Here is a 22,894-nt window from a genome sequence, read left to right on the forward strand (position 1 = left end):
TTGCTGCCTCAGTAACCAGTGTATTCAAAGACCCCACCCACCCCGAACATTCTCTCTTCTTGCCTCTCCCATCTGGTAAAAGATAAAAAAGCCTGTAAGCACGTACCACAAGACTTAAGGACAGCTACTATCCCGCTGTTATCAAACTCTTGAAAGGTCCTCTTGGACAATAAGATGGACTCTTGGTGTCACAATCTACCCTGTTTTGAACTTGAACTTTGTCGTTCACCCGTACTGCATTTTCGCTGCAGCTGTTACACTTTATGCTGAATTGTTATGACTTTACCTTTTTCTATCTCGGTGCACTGTATGTAAGACAGTATTTTCATTGAACCTTGGTACATGTGACAATAAGAAACTAATATCAAACAATGTATCCGTACTTGGGGTCCATGTCTTTGATTCCTTTTAAGTTATGCACAAGTTGATTGGATTGCTAAAATGTTCAGCATGTTGTCCTTCATTAATAAGGAGATTAAGAGCTGTGAGGTAATATTGAGGATCTATAAAATCCTGGTAAGACCGCACTTGGAATACTGTGTTCTGTGCTGTTTGCCTCATTATAGGAAAGATGTGGAAGCTTTAGAGAGGTTGCAGAGATTTACCAGGATGCTAACTGGTTTAGAGAGCGTGTCTTATGAGGATAGGTTGAGTGAGCTAGGGCTTTTCTCCTTGGAGTGAAGGAGGATAAGCTTGATAGAGGTGTATAAGAGGCTTTGATAGAATGGACAGCCAGAGACATTTACCCCAGAGCAGCACTTGCTAATACAAGAGGGCATAATTTTGAAGTGATTGGAGGAAAATAAAGGGATGAATTCAAAGGTAAGTTTTTTTTTACACAGAGAATGATGGGTGTGTGGAACGTGCCACGGGACTTGGTGGTAAAGGCATATACATTAAGGACATTTAAGGGACTCTTACATGGAAGACAGAAAAATAAAGGGCTATGTTAGAGCGAAGTGTTAGACTGATCTAAGAGTGGGCTGAGGGGCCTGTAACGTGCTAACAGAGAAGCTGGAACATCACGAGGGAGGTCAGGGAGAACACTCTGATGCACTAAAGCACAACTGCACCTTGCTGCAAAAGCAGACCGGGGATTATGTGGGATGTGTAGCCCAGAAACAAGCCTCCAGCCCAATCACTTCACGCTACCTTTTGTGATCCAAATGAGTCTTTTCCCATCTTCAGTCTTTCAAAACTATCAACCTATCTCAATCAACCATTTCAACTCGACTTCCCATTCCCATTCTGACACTTTGGTCCACGGCCTCCTCTCCTATCATGATGAGTTCACACTCAGAGCAACATCTCATATTCTTTCTGGGTGGACCCCAGCCTGAGCATGAACATTGATTTCTCTAACTTCCAGTAAATCCCCCCGCCCCCCGCTTTTCCATTCCCCATTCTGCTCCCCTCCCTCTGGTTCCTCTCCTCCTTCCCTTTCTCCTATGGTCCACTGTCCTCTCCAATCAGATTCCTTCTTCTACAGAACTTTAGCTGTTCTTCCTATCACCTCCTTTACCTCTTTCACCGATTACCTCCTGGTACTATTGTTTGATAGACAATGACCTGGATGACTGAGAAACCGCACAGACATCTCCCAGCTTCTCACACCATCCCCACCTATCACCTGCCAGTTCGCGCTCCTCCCCTTCCCCCGCCTTCTTGTCCCCCCCCCCACCCACCCCGTTCCTTTCTCGTCCTGAGGAGAGTCTCGGCTGGTAACGCCGTCTATCCATTCCTTTCCATAGATGCTGCCTGGATTGCTGAGACCCTGCAGATTTTGTGCATTGTTTTACAGTCTTTTTGTTTATATAAAACTTCAGCATGCTGTATGATTTTTGCCCCGCGTGTTGCTCTGAACGTACGTGCATACGATGCTGCTGCGAGCAAGTTGTTCATTGTACCTGTAGCTCACCGTACGTGTGCGCACGATAATAACTCGGCTCGTCCGGGCCTGCCGACAGTGTGGCCACTCTGTGCAACCTCTGCGAGTTCGTGCGGTACATTTCCCCTTTAAGGAGGAGAGACAGCAGCGCATTTCCTGTGATGTATTGAGTCGAGTCCTGGCCCGAGGAAAGGTTGCTCCTGGCCCGGGAGAGGTGCCTTGCTCGGCGGTAGCTCAGCTACCGAACCAAGGTCGGCCGCACTTCAGTGCTCAGGTAAGGGGTGGGTGGGCGCGGCTGGTGAGCTGGAATCGGGGCCGGACTAACGGGGAGAGGTAGCGCTGTTGGTCCCGGGGAACCGAGGCCGAGCTGGAAACGGCTACCCCCGGTACCGAGACAACGTGAGCTGGGGCTGGGGCTGTGTTACCGGCTGAGGATGTTGCGGCTGCCCGCGGGAACTGGAGTTTAGCAAACCGGGAACAGGACTCGTACAAACGGGACGGGTGTATTGCGTCGGCCCCGGGAACAGGACTAATGCATACGGGACGGGTGTATTGCATCGGCCCCGGGAACAGGACTAATGCATACGGGACGGGTGTGTTGCATCGGCCCCGGGAACAGGACTAATGCATACGGGACGGGTGTATTGCATCGGCCCCGGGAACAGGACTAATGCATACGGGACGGGTGTGTTGCATCGGCCCTGGGAACAGAAATACTATGAAGTAACACAAAAAATGCAGGAGGAACGCAGCAAGTGAGACAGCGTCTATGGAAAGGAATAACAGTCGACGTTTCGGGCCAAGCCTCTTCGTCAGAACAGGCGTTTTTTCACACCGATTGGGTGTGATTGCACTGTCCCCAGGAACTGGAGGCAGTGAGGGGCGGGTGTAGAGTGGGGCTAGGCTGAAGGAGACGAGGTCGTTCGATCGACACCTCTACCTGCGTTTATCAGGCTCTCCTAACGCGGCAGCCAAAGGTGCCAGGCGCTGAAAGGCTTGAGGGCTGAAACTTGGTTCCTGCCTCCGGAGCTGGTCAGAAACACAATTACCTCTCCCCACACCCTTCCCCCTCCCCCACCCTGCGTGAGAGACAGGAAGAGGCCGCTCGGCCCCTCCAGTGAGCTCACTGTGACTGTAATCCCCACTCCTCGTTGCTGTCTGTCCTCAAATATTTCAACCCAGTTTTTGTTTATCAAGAATTGAGCTGCCTCTACCTTGACCAAAAAAAATCAGAGAATCTGCTTTCATCAAACTCCCCCGAGGTAGGAAAGGTTTAGATGGATACCGGCAAATGGGACCAGCTGTTGTAAGTAATTTAGTTGGCATGGTGACTTATGAGCTGTAAGGTAAAATTGGACAAACTTGTGTGGATTTCTCTGGAGCACCGGAGGCTGGGTGGAGACGAATAAGGTCATGAGGGGCTTGGGTAGGGTAGACAGTCTCTTCTGAAGCATGGAAATGTGAAATACCAGAAGCCATACATTTAGCTTGGGGGGGGGGAGGAGAGAGACTTTAAAAGAGATGTACAGGCTACATTTTAGACCATAAGACATAGGTGCAGAATTAGCCATTCAGCCCATCAGATATAGTTGGCCTTATTCCTGTAACCTTTAATGCTCTTACTCATCAAAAACCTATCATCTTCTGCTATAAGTATACCCAATGAGTTGGCCTCCTCCACCATCTATGGTAGCGAATTTGACAGATTCACTACCCTCTGGCTAAATAAATTCCTCCTCATTTCTGTGTCAAGGGACGTCCTTGTATACCAAAGCTGTGCCCCCTGGCTCCAGACTCTCCCACAGCCCTCTGCATTCACTTCATCCATTCTGACTAGGTCTTTCAATATTTGGTAGGCTCCTTTGCCCCTGTTGCTCCTGTCCTTCTGGCAGGGGTGCAGTGCTAGCTGGAGCGCGTCCGGCACCTCTTTAAGAAAAAAGCCGAAATAAACAAGCTAATTAATTAGGTGTCGCCCAGGGTGATTTGAGTATCTCAGAAACTGCTGATCTCCTGGGATTTTTACACACAACAGACTTTGGAGTTTACAAAGAATGGTGCCAAAAACAAAAAAGATCCAGCGAGTGGATTTAATAAGATGTTTTCGCTCACAGAACAGCCACTCGCTGGATTTTTTTCGTTTTTGGCACCATTCTTTGTAAACTCCAGAGTCTATTGTGTGTAAAAATCCCAGGAGATCAGCAGTTTCTGAGATGCTCAAATCACCCTGGGCGGCACCTAATTAATTAGCTTGTTTATTTCGGCTTTTTTCTTAGAGGTTCCCGACGCACTCCAGCTAGCACTGCACCCCTGCCTTCTGGCTATGGGTAACCCTAGGTAATTTTTAAAGTAAGTACATGTCTGGCACAGCATTGTGGGCCGAAGGGCCTGTATTGTGCTGTAGGTTTTCTGAGTTCTAAATTACAAAATAAATAGAGCAAAATAAGTCAGCATAGAGTGACACTTCACAGTGCCAGCAAACTGGGTTCAATTCTGCTGTTGTCTGTCAGGAGTTTGTACATTCTCCCCATGACTGTGTGAGCTTTGTCCGGGTGCTCTGTTTTTCTGCCATATACCAAGGACGTTCGGGTTAGTAGGTTGTTTGGTCACGTGGGTGTAATTGGGCTTGTTGGGTTGGAAGGGCCCGTTTTCGTGCTGCGTTGAATGATGCCGGTGACTCTGGTCTTTATGACTGCAATCGTTCCTGGCAAATTTTTCTGTGGAAGTGGTTCTTCTGAATAGTGTCTTTATAAGACAGGTGATCCCAGCCACAATCAGAATCAGGTTTATTATCACCGGCATGTGACGGTGAAATTTGTTAACTTGGCAGCAGCAGTTCAATGCAATACATAATCTAGCAGAGAGAAAAAATAATAATAAATGAACAAGTAAATCAATTAAGTGTATTGAATAGATTTTTTAAAAAGTGCAAAAACAGAAATACTGTATTTTTTTTTAAAAAGTGAGGGGGTGTCCAAAGATTCAATGTCCATTTAGGAATTGGATGGCAGATGGGAAGAAGCTGTTCCTGAGTTGTTGAGTGTGTGCCTTCAAGGCTTCTGTATCTCCTACCTGATGGTAACAGTGAGAAAAGGGCATGCCCTGGGTGCTGGAGGTCCTTAATAATGGACGCTGCCTTTCTGAGACACCGCTCCCTAAAGATGTCCTGGGTACTTTGTAGGCTAGTACCCAAGATGGAGCTGATTAGATTTACAACCTTCTGTAGCTTTTGGTCCTGTGCAGTAGTCCCTCCATACCAGACAGTGATGCAGCCTGTCATAATGTTCTCCACGGTATAACTATAGAAGTTTTTGAATGTATTGAGCTTATCAATACTTTTCAGAGATTGCCTGGCATCGGTGGTCACATACCCAGGACTTGTGATACGCACCGGCTGTTCATACGACCATCCACCGTTTGCTCCTATCGTTTCATGTGACACTGAAGATGTAGCAGGTACTGCAGCTTGCTCAAGCAGGATCTGCAGGCTAACAGAGGCAACGAGCGCCTTGCACCTCCTTTGGTAGAGATGTATCTCCACCCCACCACCCAGTATCTCTAATGAACATTTAAAAAAAAAAAGAAATAATAAGGTAGTGTTCATTAACATCAGAAACCTGATGGTGGAAGGGAAGAAGCTGCTCCAGTATTGTTGAATGTGGTTTGTTGGCCTCCTGTAGCTCCTCCCTGATGGTTGTACCACGAAGGCGTGTCCTGGATGGTGAGGGTCCTTAATGATGGATGCTGCCTCCTGAACAACACACAGACAGAAAATGCTGGCAAAACTCCAGGCAGCATTAATGGGGGGAAATAAGCAGTTAACGTTTTGGGCCGAGGCCCTTCATCGGTACGGGGAAAGGAGGTGGCAGAAGTCAGATTGTGGTGGTGGAGGGGAAGGAATACAAGCTGATAGGTGAGACCAGGGGAGGGGGAAGGTGGGTGGGGAAGGGGTTAGGTAAAGAGGTAAAGGGCTGAAGAAGGAGGAATCTAATAGAAGACAGTCAATAGAAGACTATCAAATCAAATATGTTTAATTATCATTCAACCAGACAGGAATATAGCTGAATGAAACCGTGTTCTTCTAAGGCCAAGGAGCAAAGCATACACAGCACATTCAAAATAGCAAGCCAAACAAAAACAGTCATGCTCATTTATACACACACTATCTATCCCAAGTCCCTGAGCGACATGTCCCGCAATTTGATGGTGCACTTCTCGGCGGTGCACAAACACTCAGTCTAGCCTGCCATTCCACCAGTCGAACACTGGAGGACAGCACTGATGGGAGAGGCCAGCCCCCATCCAAGCTCGGAAGCCATAGTACACAGTCTCTGGCGTCTCCTTGCCTGGACTGCAACAGTAGGCAAACCTGCAGCTTGAGGCCTGATCCTCATTACAACTGAGGCCGTGCAACTCCCCCACTGTCTGTCACACCACCATACAAGAGAAACAGGCCTGTGGCATATTACATTGTCAATATTGCAATCCAAGACAGTCACCCATGGTTACACTGCACAACACCTTTGTGCACCAACTCCGATGCCCTCCTGCAGCAGGTAGAAACATGGTCTACACCCAGCACCTCTGCCAATGAGCAGCTCACTGATGGCATAGACCTGCAGTGCCCAAAGCTCTTGGGAGCCCAGCAGCATTGTCTTGCAATCATTAAAAAAAAAAGCATTTAAACCAAGAAAAAAAAAACACCTTTGGTTGGCCCCCGAGAGGCCAGTGCATCCAAGTGCACAGCCATCTTACCAGAAGGAGCCATGGGAGAAAGGGAAGGAGGAGGGGAACGAGAGGGAGGGGATGAGTAGGTTATGAAGGCAGGGGAAGAGAAGGGGTAATAGGAGCAGAGGAGAGTAGGTACTGGAGGGTAGAGAAATTGAACTTCGGGTTGGAAGTAACCTAGAAAGAATATGAGATGTTGATCCTCTAACTTGAGATTAATCTCATCATGGCAGTAGAGGAGGCTATCGACCGCCATGTTGGAAAGGGAAGTCAAATTGAAATGGATAGCCACCGGGAGATCCTATCTTTTCTGGAGGACAGTATGAAGGTGCTTGACGAAGCAGTTTCCCAATCCACATTGTGTTTCACCAATGTAGAGGAGGCTACACCATGAACATTGATGCTGTATATGATTCAGACAGAGTTGCAGGTGCCGTGTTGCCTCAGCTGGAAAATCATTTGGGGCTCAATATAGTGGTAAGGGTGGAGGTGTATGGGCAACTACACTTCAAACTTGCACACAAACGTACTTATTCCTGCAGACTTTGTCATGCTTGCAAGAATAAGTGTCGGGGGAGATCAGTGGGAGAGAGGGGTGGACAAGGAAATTGCAGAGTGAGCGATCCCTGGGGAAAGGAGAGAAGTGGGGGGGAGGGGAGGTGAGGGAAAGATGTGGTTGGTGGGAGGATTCTGTTGGAAGTGGTGGAAATTGCACAGAATGATGTGGAGGTGTATGGAGTGGTAGGTGAGGAAAGGGGTAGGTGAGACCCCTGTCATGTTGAGGGGTGGAAATGCGGTAAGGGCAGATGTTCGGGAAGTGGTGATGCAAGTGAGAGCAGCATCAATAATTGTGGAAGGGAAGCCCCCATTTCAGCCTCCTGAAGATGTCATCAGTTGTAGGGAGGGTTGTGTGTGTGTGATGGATCTGACTGGCAGCAGTACAGTGCAATATATTAAAATTACTAACAGTAAGGTTATGTACTCAATGGCCATTTTATTGGTACAGGAGGTACCTAATAAAGTGGCCACTGAATGCATTTTGGTCTTCTGCTGCTATAGTCCATCCATATTTAGGTACGACACGTTGTGCATTCAGAGATGCTCTTCTGGACACTGCTGTTGTAAGTGTGGTTATTTGAGTTACTACACCTTCCTGTCAGCTTGAACCAGCCTGGCCATTCTGCTCTGAATCTTCTCCTCTCTCATTAACATTTTCACCCACTGAACTGCCGCTCACTGAATTTTTTTGTTTTGTTTTTGGCACCACACTCTGTAAACTCTAGACACTGTGTTTGAAAATCCCAGGAAATCAGCAGTTTCCGAGATACTCAAATCACCTCGTCTGGCACCAACAATCATTCCACTGTCAGAGTCACTTAGATCACATTTATCCTTCGTTCTGATGTTTGGTCTGAACAACAACTGCTTTTAGAACGCTTTTATGCATTGAGTTGCTGCCACATGATTGGCGGATTAGATATTTGCATTATCAAGCAGGTGTACCTAATAAAGTGGCCACTGAGTGTGTATGAAAAAATAATGGTAAATGGATTGCACCCCAGAGTTCTGAAAGAGGTAGCTGAAGAGACATCAGTCATGATCTTTTAAGAATTACTCATTCTCACTCCACTCTTTAAGAAGGGAGGGAGGCAAAAGACAGGGAAGTATAGGCCAGGTAGCCTGACTTCAGTGGTTGGGAAGATATGGAGTCCATTATTAAAGATGAGGTCTCAGGTTACAAAGAAACAAATGCAGTGCCTTGAAAAAGTGTTTTCACATTTTACTGTCTCATTTTCTAAATGTAGAATATATTTAAGTGGTGATTTTTTTTGAGCTAATTTACAAAACATTGTGCATCATGTCAAATCAGAAGAAAAATTCCAAAACCTGTCAACAATTTATTTAAAAATTGAAAACCAAAATTGTGAGGGTGAAAAAGTATTTATCACCTTTGTGATTACTATGCTAACTTTTTTCTGGAGCATTATTGTTTATTACCTTATCAACTCACCCAATTTGTCGATGTAGAAAATTGGAGGATCACCTATTTTCAATGAATTCGTTGAATAAATACCCCCTTTCTCTGTAAGGTCTGACATTATGGTAGATTTTTAACAAACTAAACCAAAATGAAGACAAAAGAGCATTCAAGGCAAGTCAGGGAAGTGATAATAGAGAAGCACAAATCTGGGGAAGGGTACAAAGCCTTCTCAAAGGCACTGAATATACCACAGAGCTCAGTGCAGTCTACCTTGGAAAAAGTGGAAAAATATGACACCACACCCACACTGCCTTGGTCAGACCACCCCTCTAAATTAGGTCACCAAAGAAAAATGTCATTTGTAAGAGAGGCTACTGTGATGCCAACAGTTACTCTAAGTGAGCTGCAGAAGTCAGTGGCTGCAACTGGAGATGAAGTTCTTGGCCTGACAATCCTTCAGGCCTTGCATAAAAAATGGGTATTTATGGAAGAGTGGTGGGGAAGAAGCCCTGAGTTTTTTTTTTAAAAAAAAAAGGATTTCCTTGCCCATGAAGACTTTGCAAAGTGTCACTTACAAAATACTGTAAAGATGTAGAAGGTCTTCTGGTTGGAACTTTCAGCAGAACAGTGACTCAAAGCACACTGCCAGAGCACCATGGAGTGGCTTCAAATGAACAAAATTGATGCCCAGTCAGAGTCCTGACCTTAACTCGATTGAATGTCTCTGTCAAGACCTCAAGATTGCTCCCCAACTAACCTGGCACAGCTTGAGCAATTTTTGCGAGGAGGAGTGGACAAATCTTGCTCTATCATGTTGTGGAAAGCCAATAGAGACTTGTCCAAAAAGACTGCTGGCAGTAATAGCTCAAAGAGGTGGTTCAACTAAGTACTGAGCGAAGGGGATGAGTACTGTTGAAATGCTAATATTTCAGGTTTTGAATTTTTAGTTTTTCATGCTTTATAATTTTCCCTGTTTTTAGGACTCTACTGTGGATGGGGTGGGGGTGGGGGGAAGGAACATAGGAACATATGATTCAGAAGTAAAAATTCTCAGTTAAATTGATAAAAGGGCCATGGTTGTAATAGTCACATGAAAACAAAGGGTCGGTGGTCAAATACTTCCTCACACACTGTATAAAATAGGTAGAAATCAGCATGGTTTCCTTATGAGGAGATATTGTCTAACAAATCTGTTGGAATTCTTTGAGGGAATAACAGGCAGGAGAGACAAAGGAGAGTCCGTGGATGTTGTTTACTTAGAATTTTGGAAGACCTTTGACGAAGTGCTGTACACCAGGCTGCTGAACAAGATAAGAGACCTTTGAATTATAGGAAAGATACTAGCAGTGTGCCAGATGTTGTATGAAGGAAAAGAAGTGGGTGCAGTTACTATTACAAGAGAAAATGTGCTGAAGAAGCTGAAAGACCTAAAGGTACATAAGTCACCCGGACCAGATGAACTGCACCCTATGGTTTGAAAGAGGTAGTGTTAGAGATTGTGGAGGCATTAGCAATGATCTTTCAAAAATCATTGGCCTCTGGCATGGTGCCAGAGGACTGGAAAATTGCAAATGTCACTCCACTTTTTAAGAAAGGAGGAAGGCAGCAGAAAGGAAATTATTGACTAGTTAGCCTGACCTCAGTGTTTGGGAAGATGTTAGAGTCAATTGTTAAGGATTATGTGCTGCAATACTTGGTGACACAGACCAAGATAGGACAAAGTCGGCATGGTTTCCTTTAGGGAAAATATTGCCTGACAAACCTGCTGCAATTCTTTGAGGAAATTACAAATAGGATAGATAAAAGGGGATGCAGTGGATGTTGTATATTTGGATTTTCAAAAGGCCTTTGAGAAGGTGCTACACATGAGGCTACTTACCAAGTTAAGAGCCTGTAGTATTACAGGAATGTTACTAACATGGTTAGAGCATTGGCTGATTCTGATTGGTAGGAGGCAGCGAGTGGGAATAAAAGGATCCTTTTCTGGTTGGCTGTCAGTGACTAGTGTTCCGCTGGGGTCGGTGTTGGGACCACTTCTTTTTATGCTGTATATCAATGAATTAGATGATGAAATAGATGGCTTTGTTGCCAAGTTTGTAGGTGATACAAAGATTGGTGGAGGGGCAGGTAGTGTTGAGGAAACGAGTAGGATGAAGAAGAACTTGGACAGATTAGGAGAATGGTCAAGAAGGTGGCAAATGAAATATAATGTTGGAAAATGCATGGTCATGCACTTGGGTAGTAGAAATAAATAGGGAGAAAATCCAAAAATCTGAGATGCAAAGAGACTTGGGAGTCCTTGTGCAGAGCACCCTAAAGGTTAACTTGCAGATTGAGTCAGTGGTGAGGAAGGCAAATGCAATGTTAACATTCATTTCAAGAGGTCTAGAATACTAGAGCAGGGATGTGATGCTGAGGCTTTATAAGGCACTGGTGAGGCCTCACCTTGAGTATTGTGAACAGTTTTGGGTGCTTCATCTTAGAAAAGATGTGCTAGCATCAAAGAGGGTCCAGAGGACGTTCACAAGGATGATTCCAGGAATGAAAGGGTTATCATATGAGGAACATTTGATGGCTCTGGATCTGTACTCACTGGAATTTAGAAGTATGGGGGGGAGGGGGTGGATCTCATTGATACCTTTAGAATGTTGAAAGGCCTAGACAGAGTAGATGTGGAAAGGATGTTTCCCATGGTGGGAGAGTCTAGGACAAGAGGGCACAGCCTCAGGATAGAGGGGCATCTGTTCAAAACAGAGATGCAGGGAAATTTCTTTAGCCAGAGGGTGGTGAATTTTGGAATTTGTTGCCACGTAGCTGTGGAGGCCAGATCATTGGGTGTATTTAAGTATTTAAGGCAGAGATTAATAGGTTTTTGATTGGACATGGCATCAAAGGTTACGGGGAGAAGGCCGGGAAATGGGGTTGAAGAGGAGAGAAAAAAAGGATCAGCCATGAGTGAATGATGGAGCAGACCTGATGGGCTAAATGGCCTAATTTCTGCTCCTATGTCTTGTGGTCTAAGATGGGCTGATTGGCAGGAGGCAAAAAGTAGGAATAAAGGGGGGGCTTTCCTGTCTGGATGCCAGTGACTTGTGATGTTCTGCAGGGGTCGGTGTTGGGACTGCTTCGTTTCACATTATATATGTATCGATGATGGAATTGATGGCTTTGTGGCCGAGTTTTTGGACAATACAAAGATAAAGAGAGGGGCAGATAGTGTTGAGGAAGCAGGGAGTATGCAGAAGAACTTGGACCGATTGGGAGAATGAGCAAAGAAGTGGCAGATGGAATACAGTATAGGGAAGCGTATGGTCATGCATTTTGGTAGATTGAATTAAAGCACAGTCTATTTTCTAAATGGAGAACAAATTCAGAAATCAGAGGTGCAAAGAATACTTGGGAGCCCTCGTGCAGGATTCCCTAAAGGTTAGCGCAGATTGAGTCGGCAGTGAGGAAGGCAACTTCAATGTTGGCATTCATTTCGTGAGGACTAGAATACAAAACAAGGATGTAATGTTGGGGCCATGTAAGGCAATGGTCAGACTGCACTTGGAGTATTGTGAGTTCTGCAGATAAAAGGGTTAACATGGAGAGTATTTGATGTCTCTGGGCCTGTACACTCTGCAGTTTAGACGAATGAGGGGTGATCTCATTGGAACTTTGGAGTATTGAAAGGCCCACATTGAGTGCGGCTGGAGGGGATATTTCCTTGTAGTTGGAGAGTCTAGGATCAGAATAGAAGGATGCTGCTTTTACAACAGAGATGAGGAGGAATTTCTTTAGCCAGAGGGTGGTGAATCTGTGGAATTCATTGCCACAGATAGCTGTGGAGGCCAAGTCATTGGGTGTATTTAAAGTGAAGGTTAATAGGTTGTTGATTAGTTTGGAGGTCAAAAGTTACAGAGAGGAAGGCAGGAGAATGGGGTTGAGAGGGGTAATAAATCTGCCATGGTGGAGCAGAGACAATGGGCCGAATGGCCTAATTCTGCTCCTGTGTCTCATGGTGTCCTCACTGAAAAGAGAGCAGAGTAATGAGGTAGTGTTCAAGGTTTTATGGTCTGTTCGAAGATCTGATTGCGGAGGGTAAGAAACTGTTCCTAAAGCGTTGAATGTGTGTCTTCAGGCTCCTGTACCTCCTCCCTGATGGTAGCAATGAGAACAAAGCATACCCTGGATGGTGAGGGACTTTATTGATGGATGTCACTTTCTTGAGGTGCTGCCTTTTGATATCCTTGATGGTGGGAAGGCTAATGCTCATGATGTTGCTGGCTGAGTTTACAACCTCTGCAACCTCCTTCTGATCCTGTGCGAAGGTCACAGTGATGCAGCCAGTCAGAATCCTCTCCACGGTACTTTCAAATCCCTTACTCACTCTTCCTTCAGTTAGTCCTGACGAAGGGTCTTGGCCTGAAACGTCGACTGCACCTCTTCCTACAGATGCTGCCTGGCCTGCTGCGTTCACCAGCAACTTTGATGTGTGTTGCTTGAATTTCCAGCATCTGCAGAATTCCTGTTGTTTGCTGATTTATTTATTACTTTTATTTGGCATTTGCACAGTCTGTTTTTTTTTTGGCCCATGGTTGTTTGTTGTCCTGTTGGGTGTGGTCTTTCATTGATTCTATTGTTTCTTGGATTTCTATGCTTTCTAATGTACCTCTGTAAAAATTCATCAGTGTCAAAGTGGACACGCCATATTTCTTTAATCCCCTGAGGAAGTAGAGATGCTGGTGAGCTTCCTTGGCTGTAGTGTCCACGTGGGCAGACCAGGACAAGTTGGTGAATTTACCATTACTTAAGAGTATTTATTCCAGCTGTACTTAACTAATTGGATTTAAGTTCTCCAGTTGCTGCTTTATTGAATTGTAAAGCAGAGAAACCATTCAGCCCAGCTTGTCCATGTTGACCAATCTGAGCTAGTTCCATTGGTGTGTGCAGTGGATTCCCGTCAACTTCGCAATCATTTAATGTTTGGGACAAAGCTTAAAGAGCAAAACCTAATCAAGAGAATAGCTGGGATTCCCTTCCTTTATTTGGGACACTTTGCTACTTAATTGGGACAGGAGACTGTTCCCGAGCAGGTGTATGCACTTGTGTGGCTGTTAGACACTGCACCATGCTTAGAGCAGACAGTTTAGATAGTATCAGTTGCATGCGCTTGTGTTTTTTTTTTAAAAAAAAGCAGCGACTTTTGTTGCTGATCAATGGCAAGAAATAAAGCAATGAGACAATTTAGAATTGTTCTGCTCACTGCGGTTTCAAGCATTCAGCTTGGAGATGCCAGAAACAGTCATCAGTGAAAATGAAATAATTTCAGTACTTCAAGTTAGAAACTGTGAAGAGTTTGAAGGTATTGACAGTCATCTTGAATGTTACAATGAAAATGAAGTCATTGGCACTGTATGAAGCAGCAGTCCATTATCTACACTAGTTGTCTGTACTGATTTTGTTCATCAAAGGAACATGGCAGCGTACAGACACTGGATGAATTCCTCCGTCAATAACTATTAGAAAGTAGTACAGTTTTATAATACTCTAGTATTGATAGTGTTCTAACTTGTTCTGTACTTCATTTAAATACATGATTTGTTCTTGTTAAATGGTAGTTTGTCTTTTTTTTTTGCCTTTTTAACGATTTCCATGAAACTTCGGCTAATTGGGGCATCCGCTTAATTGGGCCAAAACATACTGGTGCCGATGTGTCCCAAATAACTGGAATCCACTATATTTCACCATAAGACCACAAAAGATTGGAGTAATGTTGGGCCATTCGGCCCATTAAGTCTGTTCCACCATTCTGTTGTGGTTGATGTATTCTCTCTGTCAAAGCCATTCTTCTCAAACTTTGACACCCTTGCTGTCAACCTCTGCTTTAAATATACTCAGTAATTTGACCTTCACAGCCGTCTGTGGCAATGAATTCCACAGATTCGCAAACCTCTGGCTAAAGAAACTTCTCCTCATCTCTGTTCTACAGGGGCATCTTTCCATTTGGAAGCTGTGCCCTCCCCTTCTGGATTCTCCCACTACTGGGAACATCCTCTCCTCGTTCATTCTATCCAGGCCTTTCAATATACGGTAGGTTTCAATGAGATCTCTCCTCATTCTTCCTAATTCCTGTGAGTACAAGCCCAGAGCCATCAAATGCTCTTCATACATTAACTCCCTTATTCCCGGGATCATTCCTGTGAACCTCTTCTGTGGAGATATGGGGTCCGAAACTTCTCTCAATACTCCAAATGTGGTCTGAGCAATGTCTTATATACCCTTAGCATTACAGCCTTGATTGTACTGTTTATTCTAGTCCTCTCAAAATGAATGCTAACATTGCATTTGCCTTCCTTACCACCAGCACAACCTGCAAGTTAACTTTGAGGGAATCTTGCACGAGGACTCCCGTTTTCCCCTTGCACCTCTGAGTTTTGAATTTTCAGTAATCCCAGTTATTGTAGGACTCTTTCTTCCTCTCACCGCCCATGTGTGTAGTCCATTTGGCTGAATTGGCTTAACCAATTTCCCCCGGGATTAATAAAGTATGACTATGACTACTATGACTATGAATGGCGAATGTCAGTCACAGGGCTGTACAGCACAGAGAATGGCCCTTCAGCCCTATGTGGCCACACTGACCTGGAGCTGTATCTACACTGACCTCCATTTCCCAATGTTAAGCCCACACCCATCCTGTCGTCCCACGTTACAGGAGCTGTCCAAGTGCCAAGCTGTCTGGGGGTCCGCATCCTTGGTGCTGCTTTTCAAGTGTAAGTGACTGTACTTGGTTTACTGTGTACAGTCTTGGTCACCTTGTTAATAGGAAAAAATGTCATTAAACTGGAACGTCTTAATAGTTCTATAGTCATACAACAAGAAACAGGCCCTTCAGCCTGACCATGCCATGCTGACCACAGCATCTTCCCTGCTAGTCCCATTTGCCCCTGTAAGCCTTTAGCCCTTCAAGCCACTCCCCTCTGTGTATCTATCCAAATGTCTTTTAAATGTTACAATTGTACTTGCCTCAACCACTTCCTCCGGCAGCTCATTTGAGGTGCTCACTACCCTCTGAGTAAAGGAGTTACCTCTTGGGTCTCGTTTAAATCTTTTCCTTTTTATCTTGTATCTGTGCCCTCCAGTTTTGGACTCCCCAATCCTGAAGAAAACACTATGACCATCCACCTTATCCACACTCCTCACAATTTTATAAACTTCCGTGAGGTCACCCCTCATTCCCCTGCACTCCAGGGAATAAAGATCCAGTGTGGCCAGCCCCTCCTTATTGCTCAAGCCCCTCTGGTCCAGTCAGTATCCTCATAAATGTCTTCTGCACCCCCTCCAGCTTGATAATGTCAAAGTGTGTGCAAAGGAGATTTACATGCAGCTTTAAATTCCTTGGTAACGTATTGGACAACCAGTCCTGGGCCAGCTTCTTTACTTTCTTAGAAGGAAGGGGAGGGTTGGCTTATCACCAGACTCTCCACAAGTGTACTGTTGAATGTATCCTGACTGGTTTCAAGATCGAAAAGGTCGTAAACCTGGCGGTGTAGGACTTCAGGCTTCTGTGCCATCTGCCCAACAGTAGCTGCAAGAAGATGGCATTGCCCGGATGTTGCCTCCTTGAGCCAGCGGCCTCTGTAGGTACTTCCGATGGTGGGGAGGGATGAGTGCGTGATGTATTGGACAGCTACTCTCTGCAGCTTCTTGTCTTCCTGAACTTTTGATTTGCTGTACCAGACCATGATGCTGCTGGTCAGGATACTTCCAAAAGTGCTCCTGTAGAAGTTTGTTAGAATGTTCGGTGACAAGTGAACCTCTTTAACCTCCTCAGAAACAAAAGACGCTAACGCGCCTTCCTTGCGATTTGCATCTGTGTGCTGGGCCCAGTACAGGTCGCCTGATCTCTGCCAGTGAGTCATGCACTGCCCCTGTGCATCTGACCACCAAACACAAAATGAAGTGGTAGTGTAGCGATCCGCGATCAGGGTTCAATTCCTGCAGCTGTCTGTAAAGAGTTTGCACATTCTCCCCGTGCCCCTGTGTGCTTCCTCCGTGTGCTCCCATTTCCTCCCACATTCCAAAGATGTAAGGGTTCGGGCAAATGATTTGTGGAAGTTCTGTGTTGGTGTTGGAAGCAGCTTGTGTCTGGTGTGTGAGAGGGTGGACGGGTGGGCAAGGAGCTTGTTTTTGCTGCTGTTGTCTTTATTGCTAAGCATGGCTGGCACGTTGTGTCGGTGATAGAATGTCTGGTGACACTGAAGGGCTTCCCCCAGCAAATCCTTGGTTATTGATGCTAAATGACACATTTCAATCGGTTTTGATGCAAAGCGACAAATAAACTCATGTAGAAATAAAAATAAGGCGGCACAATGGTGGCTAGCATAACAGTTTGCAGCACCGGTGACCGGGCTTCATCCCGGCTGCCGTCTCTAAGAGTTTGTATATTCTCCCTGAATCGCCAGGGTGCTCCGCTTTCCTCCCCCATTCCACAGACGTACGAGTGGAGGTTTGTGAATTGCGGGCAAGCTGTGTTGGTGCTGGAAACATGATAACATGCATGGGCTGATTAAAAATGAGACTAGATTTACTTGTCACGTGTACAGTACATCGAAACAAACAGTGGAATAGATGGTTTGTGCTGACGATGTGCCGGGGGCTGCCCGCAAGTGTTGCCCTGCTTCCAGCGCCAACGTAGCGCGCTCGCAGCTTACCGACCCTGACTCGCGTGCGTTGGAATGTGGGAGCACACCAGGGTAATCTGAGGAAGCCCACAGTCGTCACAGGAGAACATACAAACTCCTCAAAGACAGTGGTGGGAATTGAGGCCCGATCGCGGTCTGGCGTTGTGAAGTGTTATACTAACCCTTGTGCTACTGTGCCGTCCCTAACGGCGGGCTGGCTGCTGCACATCCTCGGACCGCTGTGTTAGTTGTGGGTGCACAATGACGTATTTCACTGTACATTTCAATGTAGCTGTGTCAAAGAAGTCTGATGTTGAAATAAAATACCTCTCGAGCTGATGCTGAGCTTTTGCTCTTTGCAGGAAGCCCTGGCGGGAGGAGGCGGGCCGTGGGGGGACACGTCCCGAGGATGGCGCGGCCCAGCCACAGCGAATACGTCCTTCAGCAGCTGAACAACCAGCGGGAGTGGGGCTTCCTCTGCGACTGCTGCATCATCATCGGCGACATCTACTTCCGCGCCCACCGTGCCGTGCTGACGGCCTGCAGCTCCTACTTCCGCATGCTGTTCATCGGTCAGCAGCAGCTGACGGGCGACCTCAGCCTGAGTCAGGCTCCCGTCACCGCCGAGTGCTTCGACCTCATTCTGCAACTCATGTACCTGGGCCGGCTGGTGGGCGTCCCCTCTGACTTCGAAGAACTTCGCTCGGCCATGACCTTCCTGCAGCTCTACTACGTCCCCCGGAGTCTGGAGGAGGTGCGGGAGGACAGTGCCCCCTCCCCGCCCTTCGGCCCGCCTAGAGGCTCCATGCTGTTCGGCGTCCGAATGCACGGCCTGCTGCCGGGTGATGGCAAGGTGCCCAGGGCCGGGCCCAAAGATCAGGCTGGTGATTCGGAGCTGAACGGGATGAGAGAGGCAGCGGCGGTGGCCGACACCAGCCCCGACAGGCCCAGCCGCAAGCCAAGCCGGGGCAATGGGCTGAAAGGGGGCCGGCTGCACCGGCGGTTTGGCCGCCGCTATACCTGTGACCGCTGTGGTTTTGTCTTCAGCTGCGAGCGGCTGCTGGACGAGCACTCGCTGACCTGTGACAGCCGCCGGGCCCTGCCCCAGCCCGGGGATCCACCGCTGGCCCGCGGCGGGGGGACGCTCACCCTGGACACCATGGCAACAGCCGGGGAAGGAGGAGGCGAGGGAGAGGCGGACTGCACGCGGCCTGAGGTCAAAACAGAGCCCGAGGACACAGCGGCCACCAACCTTGGTGATCTGACGGTTGTGCAAGTGGCGGCTGAGGGCGAGCTGACTCCTGGCCTGGAGGAAGACCTGTCACCACCTTACAGCCACTTCGGCCAGCCGCCCCCTCCAGAGCGGGACCCGGGCAGCTGGACGGATGAGGAGGAGGAGGACGAGGAGGAGGACGGGGGCCTAAAGGAGGAGGACGAGGGGGCGGGGGCAGGTGGCAGCCCGCTGGGCCCGGCCTGTGAGCTGTGCGGCGTGGCGCTGCCCGAGAGTGAGCGGGCTGAGCACTATGTGGCCCACCACCGGGAGAGCGTGTGCGCCTGCGGCAAGTGCGGCCGCGTCCTGGTGAAAGGCGGCCGCCTGCAGGAGCACGCCGAGCGATGCCTGGGTACCGGCGATCAGGGCCTGGGCCTGGAACAGCCGCCGGAGGAGGCCTGCGCCTGCCCAGTGTGTGGGCAGGCCTTCCCCGCCTCGTGGCAGCTGGAGGAACACATGCAAGAGCATCAGGTGGCCGAGGAGACGGTGGGGGTGACCCCTGACGCCACCTACCGCTGCCCTCACTGTCCGCTGGCCTTCGAGGAGGAGCGGCCATGGGCCGAGCACATGGCGCGATGCGGGCCGAGCCCGCCTGGGCCAGAGGGGGGGTCGTCGCCCCGCCGCCGGCATGTCTGCCAGCTGTGCGGCCGGGGCTTCTACCAGCGCTGCCACCTGCGAGAACACCAGGCCACGCACACCCGGGAGCGCGAGTTTACCTGCCCGCTCTGCGGCAAGAGCTTCCTGCGCGAGCGGCTGCTGCGGCTGCACCTGGACATGCACAGGGGCGAGGCCCGCTACGTGTGCCCGTGCTGCGGCCAGGGCAGTTACCGCAAGCAGGAGCACCTGCGGCACCTGGCCTCGCACCTGGTCGCCGGGCAGGCCCTCTGCGAAGTCTGCTTCCAGGTGCAGGCCGATGGCCGCATGCTGGAGCGCCACATGCAACTGCACATGCACACCTGCCCGCAGTGCGGTGACCGCTTCAAGCTCAAGAAGGACCTGAGCACCCACCAGCTCACCAGCCACACCAAGAGGGCATGACACGGGGGGCAGAGGTAGGAAGGAGATGCCTGCCTCTGGCAACCCCATACTCCCACCCCCCAGGGGCAACCTTGCTTGTCGTGATTGGGTCTGGCCTCTGATATGTTTCAAGGGATTTCTCCCCCTGCCTGTCCTCTTTCCCCTCCATGCTCCCTGCCAAACCCTCCCTCCTCCCTCCCCTCCCTGCTCCCCGCCGTCCCCTCCCTCCTCCCTCCCTTCCCTGCTCCCCGCCGTTCCCTCCTCCCTCTCCTCCCTCCCCTCCCTCCTCTCTCTCACCCTGCCGAAAGGGATTGGGTAAACTCTGGAGCTCAGAGTCCAGCACGCGGAGTCAGTTTACCTGACCCCGAGGCCGAGCAAACATGCCCTTCAACATAACCATTGGCTTTGCCAGTAATGGCCAAGTAGTGGGAGTGATTATTTAAAAAAAAAGGTGGAGTGTGGGAAGAGAAGGAAGAGGTTGGGTTGTCTACACTGGGCCAAAGACAAACGATGGAGGGAGGACTGAGGGAGTGTAAGAGTGCAAGGTGTTCTGACAGATCTAGGTGTAGCAGGGTCAGATGGACTTGAAGCATTCTCAGGGCAGCTCCTTGGCCGGCGTGGGTGGGTGGGGAGGTGTAGTGGTTGGGGGGGGGGGGGGGTAGTCCTGCAAGACGAAACAGAAGAACGGTGGGTTTATCATCTAGGTGCTCCTGAAGTCCTTTGGTCAGGAGACTTTCTCCCTTTCTGCCCCCCCCCCCCCCGGGTTCAGTTCTCTGAAGTCTTTACCTCCGGGCAGTTGTCCAGCGTCATTACTGATGCTGGGGGAGCCAGTACACCTCTGTCGTCTGGCTACAGAGAATGTTTTGCTTATTGGTTATTACTTTTTATCTTGGGCCTCCTTAAAGCCTTACAAAAGCAATACATAAAATGAACTGTAAATCATTGTACTGTTTTTTCAGAGCCTCGGTAGAATGTTTAAATCCTATTTCATTTCTTATTCCATTTTAATAAAGTTCTGTATGTAAACGGTGACATTAACATTGTGTTTCCTGTTCATGTCTCTCCCGCACAGCCTTGGTTATAGAATGTTGAACAGTATAGCACTGTACAGACTGTCTGGCCCGTTGTGTTGTGCTGATTGACACGGGGGTGTCATGGTAGCGTAACACTTGCAGCAACAGCTGTAAGATCAGGGTTCGGTTCCTGCAGCTGTCTGTACTGTGACCATGGGGGTTTCCTCTGGGTGCTCTGGTTTCCTCCCACACTCCAAAAATGTACAGTTTAGGGTTAGTAAGCTGTGGGCATGCTATGGAGACATGGTGGCACCCAGCACAATTCTCACTGGTTTGATTTGATGCGAATGATCCATTTCACTGTATGCTTCAATGTACATGTGACATATAAAGCTAAACTTTATATGTCCTCCACCTCCTTATCATCCGTATCCCTCCATTCCCTTCATGTGTCTGTCTGAGCCTTCTAAACTCCACCAATCTCCCTGTTCCCATTGTTACCCTGGCACCTACCACTCTCTGCATCATCATACCACGTTTCACCCTTGGTCCCCTATATCAAAGTTCAAAGTGCGTTTATTATCAAATTATGTATACTATACACAACCTTGAGGCTCATTTTCTTGCAGATGCCCACAAAAAAACAGAAATACAAAGAATCTACACAAAAAGCATAGAAAACCTACAGCACAATACGGGCCCCTCAGCCCACAAAGTTGTCCCTATCTTAGAAATTACCTCAGGTTACCTATAGCTCTCTATTTTTCTAAGCTCCATGTACCTATCCAGGAGTCAATGAAAAGACCCTATTGTATCCACCTCCACCACCGTTGCCGGCAGCCCATTTCACACACTCACCACTCTCGAGTTAAAAAAAACTTAGCCCTGACATCTCCTCTGTACCTACTCCCCAGCACCTTAAAACTGCCCTCTCGTGGCAGCCATTTCAGCCCTGGGAAAAAGCCTCTGACTATCCACACGATCAATGCCTCTCATCATCTTATACACCTCTTAAAACAACATCCAATGTGTAAAAGGGGGCAAATTGTGCAAATAATAATTTAAAAAAATGAAGTAACTCCTCGAGCATGAGCTGTGGACCCTCCGAGGTGAGTCCGCAGGCTCTGAGGTCAGTTCAGTGCTGAGGGGCGTGAAGCCGGTCCGGGAGCCCAATGGCTACAGGGCAACAACTGCTCCTGAACCTGGTGGCGGAGAGCCAAGGCTCCTGCCTGATGGTAATAGTGAGAAGAGGGTGAGACGGGCAGACGGAATGGGCTCAGGTGGGGCATTTTGGCTGGCACGGACTGAACACCAGCCTGTTTTCCGCCCTTGGGCCTTGTGCTTTAATCTGGCGTGACCTCCACCCAGGCAATGGCTGTCCCAGGTGCTGTACCTGCATTTTGCTGAATCCTTCCTGTCCTCTAGTAAAAATAAAATATGTTCTCTAGTGCTGAGAAAAGATTCCACCTGTCTGTGTCCCAATTTTAAAAGCTCCTGGCAGGTTTCCCCTCTGCCTCTGCTACTGCAGAGAAAACAACCCAACTTTGTCCAGCCTTGCCTTCTATCTCATACCCTCTAATCCAGGCAGCATCCTGGTGAACCTCTTAGAGACCTTCTCCGAAGCCTCCACATCCTTCCTGCAATAGGGTGACCAGAAATGCTGAGACATGCAGGATGGAAACGGGCACTATGGCCCCACTGGCCAATACCAGCTAAGCTAGTGCCATTTCCCCATGTTTGGCCCTTATTCCATAGCGATAAACCTTTCGGATCCATGTGCCTGTCCAAGTCTCTTCTAATGTACCTGCCTCTAGTTTCCCCTGCAGTTTCTTCTGTATTCTGGCCAATCTCTGGTTTTTAAAGTTTTCCTCAGCCTATTAAATCTTAAGAGTTTCTGCAGATGCTGGAAATCCTGAGCAACACACACAAAATGCAAGGGAAATTCAGCAAGTCAGGTAGTATCTATGGAGGATGTTTCAGACAGACTCGTCATGAGTACCTATTGAATCTTTCTCCTCACCTTAAACCTTTAATTAATTAAATTAATTAATTAAGCCTTTAATTCTCGATTCCCTAAACATGGGGAAACAGATTGTACATTTACCCTACCTAACCCTAATGATTTTATACACCTCTCTAAAATCACCCCTGGTACTCCTGTCTTCCGAGGAGTGATGTATCAACTTGTTCATATCTCAGCCCCTCGAATCTTGGCAACATCTTTGTAAATCTCTGCACTCTTTCCAACTTAATGCCATTTTTTAAAACAAAATTATAAAAGTTTATCTACAACACATATACACAAATGTACAGACAATCAATATTTACAAA

The 22,894-nt window shown here is 47.8% G+C and overlaps 2 protein-coding genes across 2 annotated transcripts in view; one reads left to right on the forward strand and one right to left on the reverse strand.

Annotated features, from left to right (window-relative positions):
• The window catches only part of LOC140205099 (uncharacterized), a 28,499-nt gene extending 26,250 nt beyond the window's left edge, over positions 1-2,249 (reverse strand). Inside the window, exon 1 of the mRNA XM_072272280.1 lies at positions 1,908-2,249. Within this exon, the coding sequence (XP_072128381.1) occupies positions 1,908-2,009 (102 nt within the window). The 5' untranslated portion in view covers positions 2,010-2,249. The remainder of the gene's footprint in view (positions 1-1,907) is intronic.
• Positions 2,079-20,577, forward strand: zbtb1 (zinc finger and BTB domain containing 1). Its single transcript, XM_072272321.1, has 2 exons — positions 2,079-2,162; positions 17,626-20,577. Exon 2 carries the CDS (start codon positions 17,673-17,675, stop codon positions 19,569-19,571), a length of 1,899 nt encoding a protein of 632 aa, XP_072128422.1. The 5' UTR covers positions 2,079-2,162; positions 17,626-17,672; the 3' UTR covers positions 19,572-20,577.
• The last annotated feature ends 2,317 nt before the right edge of the window (positions 20,578-22,894 follow it).

The sequence above is a fragment of the Mobula birostris genome, chromosome 1 (assembly GCF_030028105.1).
Source record: "Mobula birostris isolate sMobBir1 chromosome 1, sMobBir1.hap1, whole genome shotgun sequence".
NCBI classification, from domain to species: Eukaryota; Metazoa; Chordata; class Chondrichthyes; order Myliobatiformes; family Myliobatidae; genus Mobula; species Mobula birostris.

What these genes read in the sequence shown, in the direction of transcription:
- zbtb1 (XM_072272321.1), top strand. Translation starts at nt 17,673, where the DNA reads ATGGCGCGGCCCAGCCACAGCGAATACGTCCTTCAGCAGCTGAACAAC.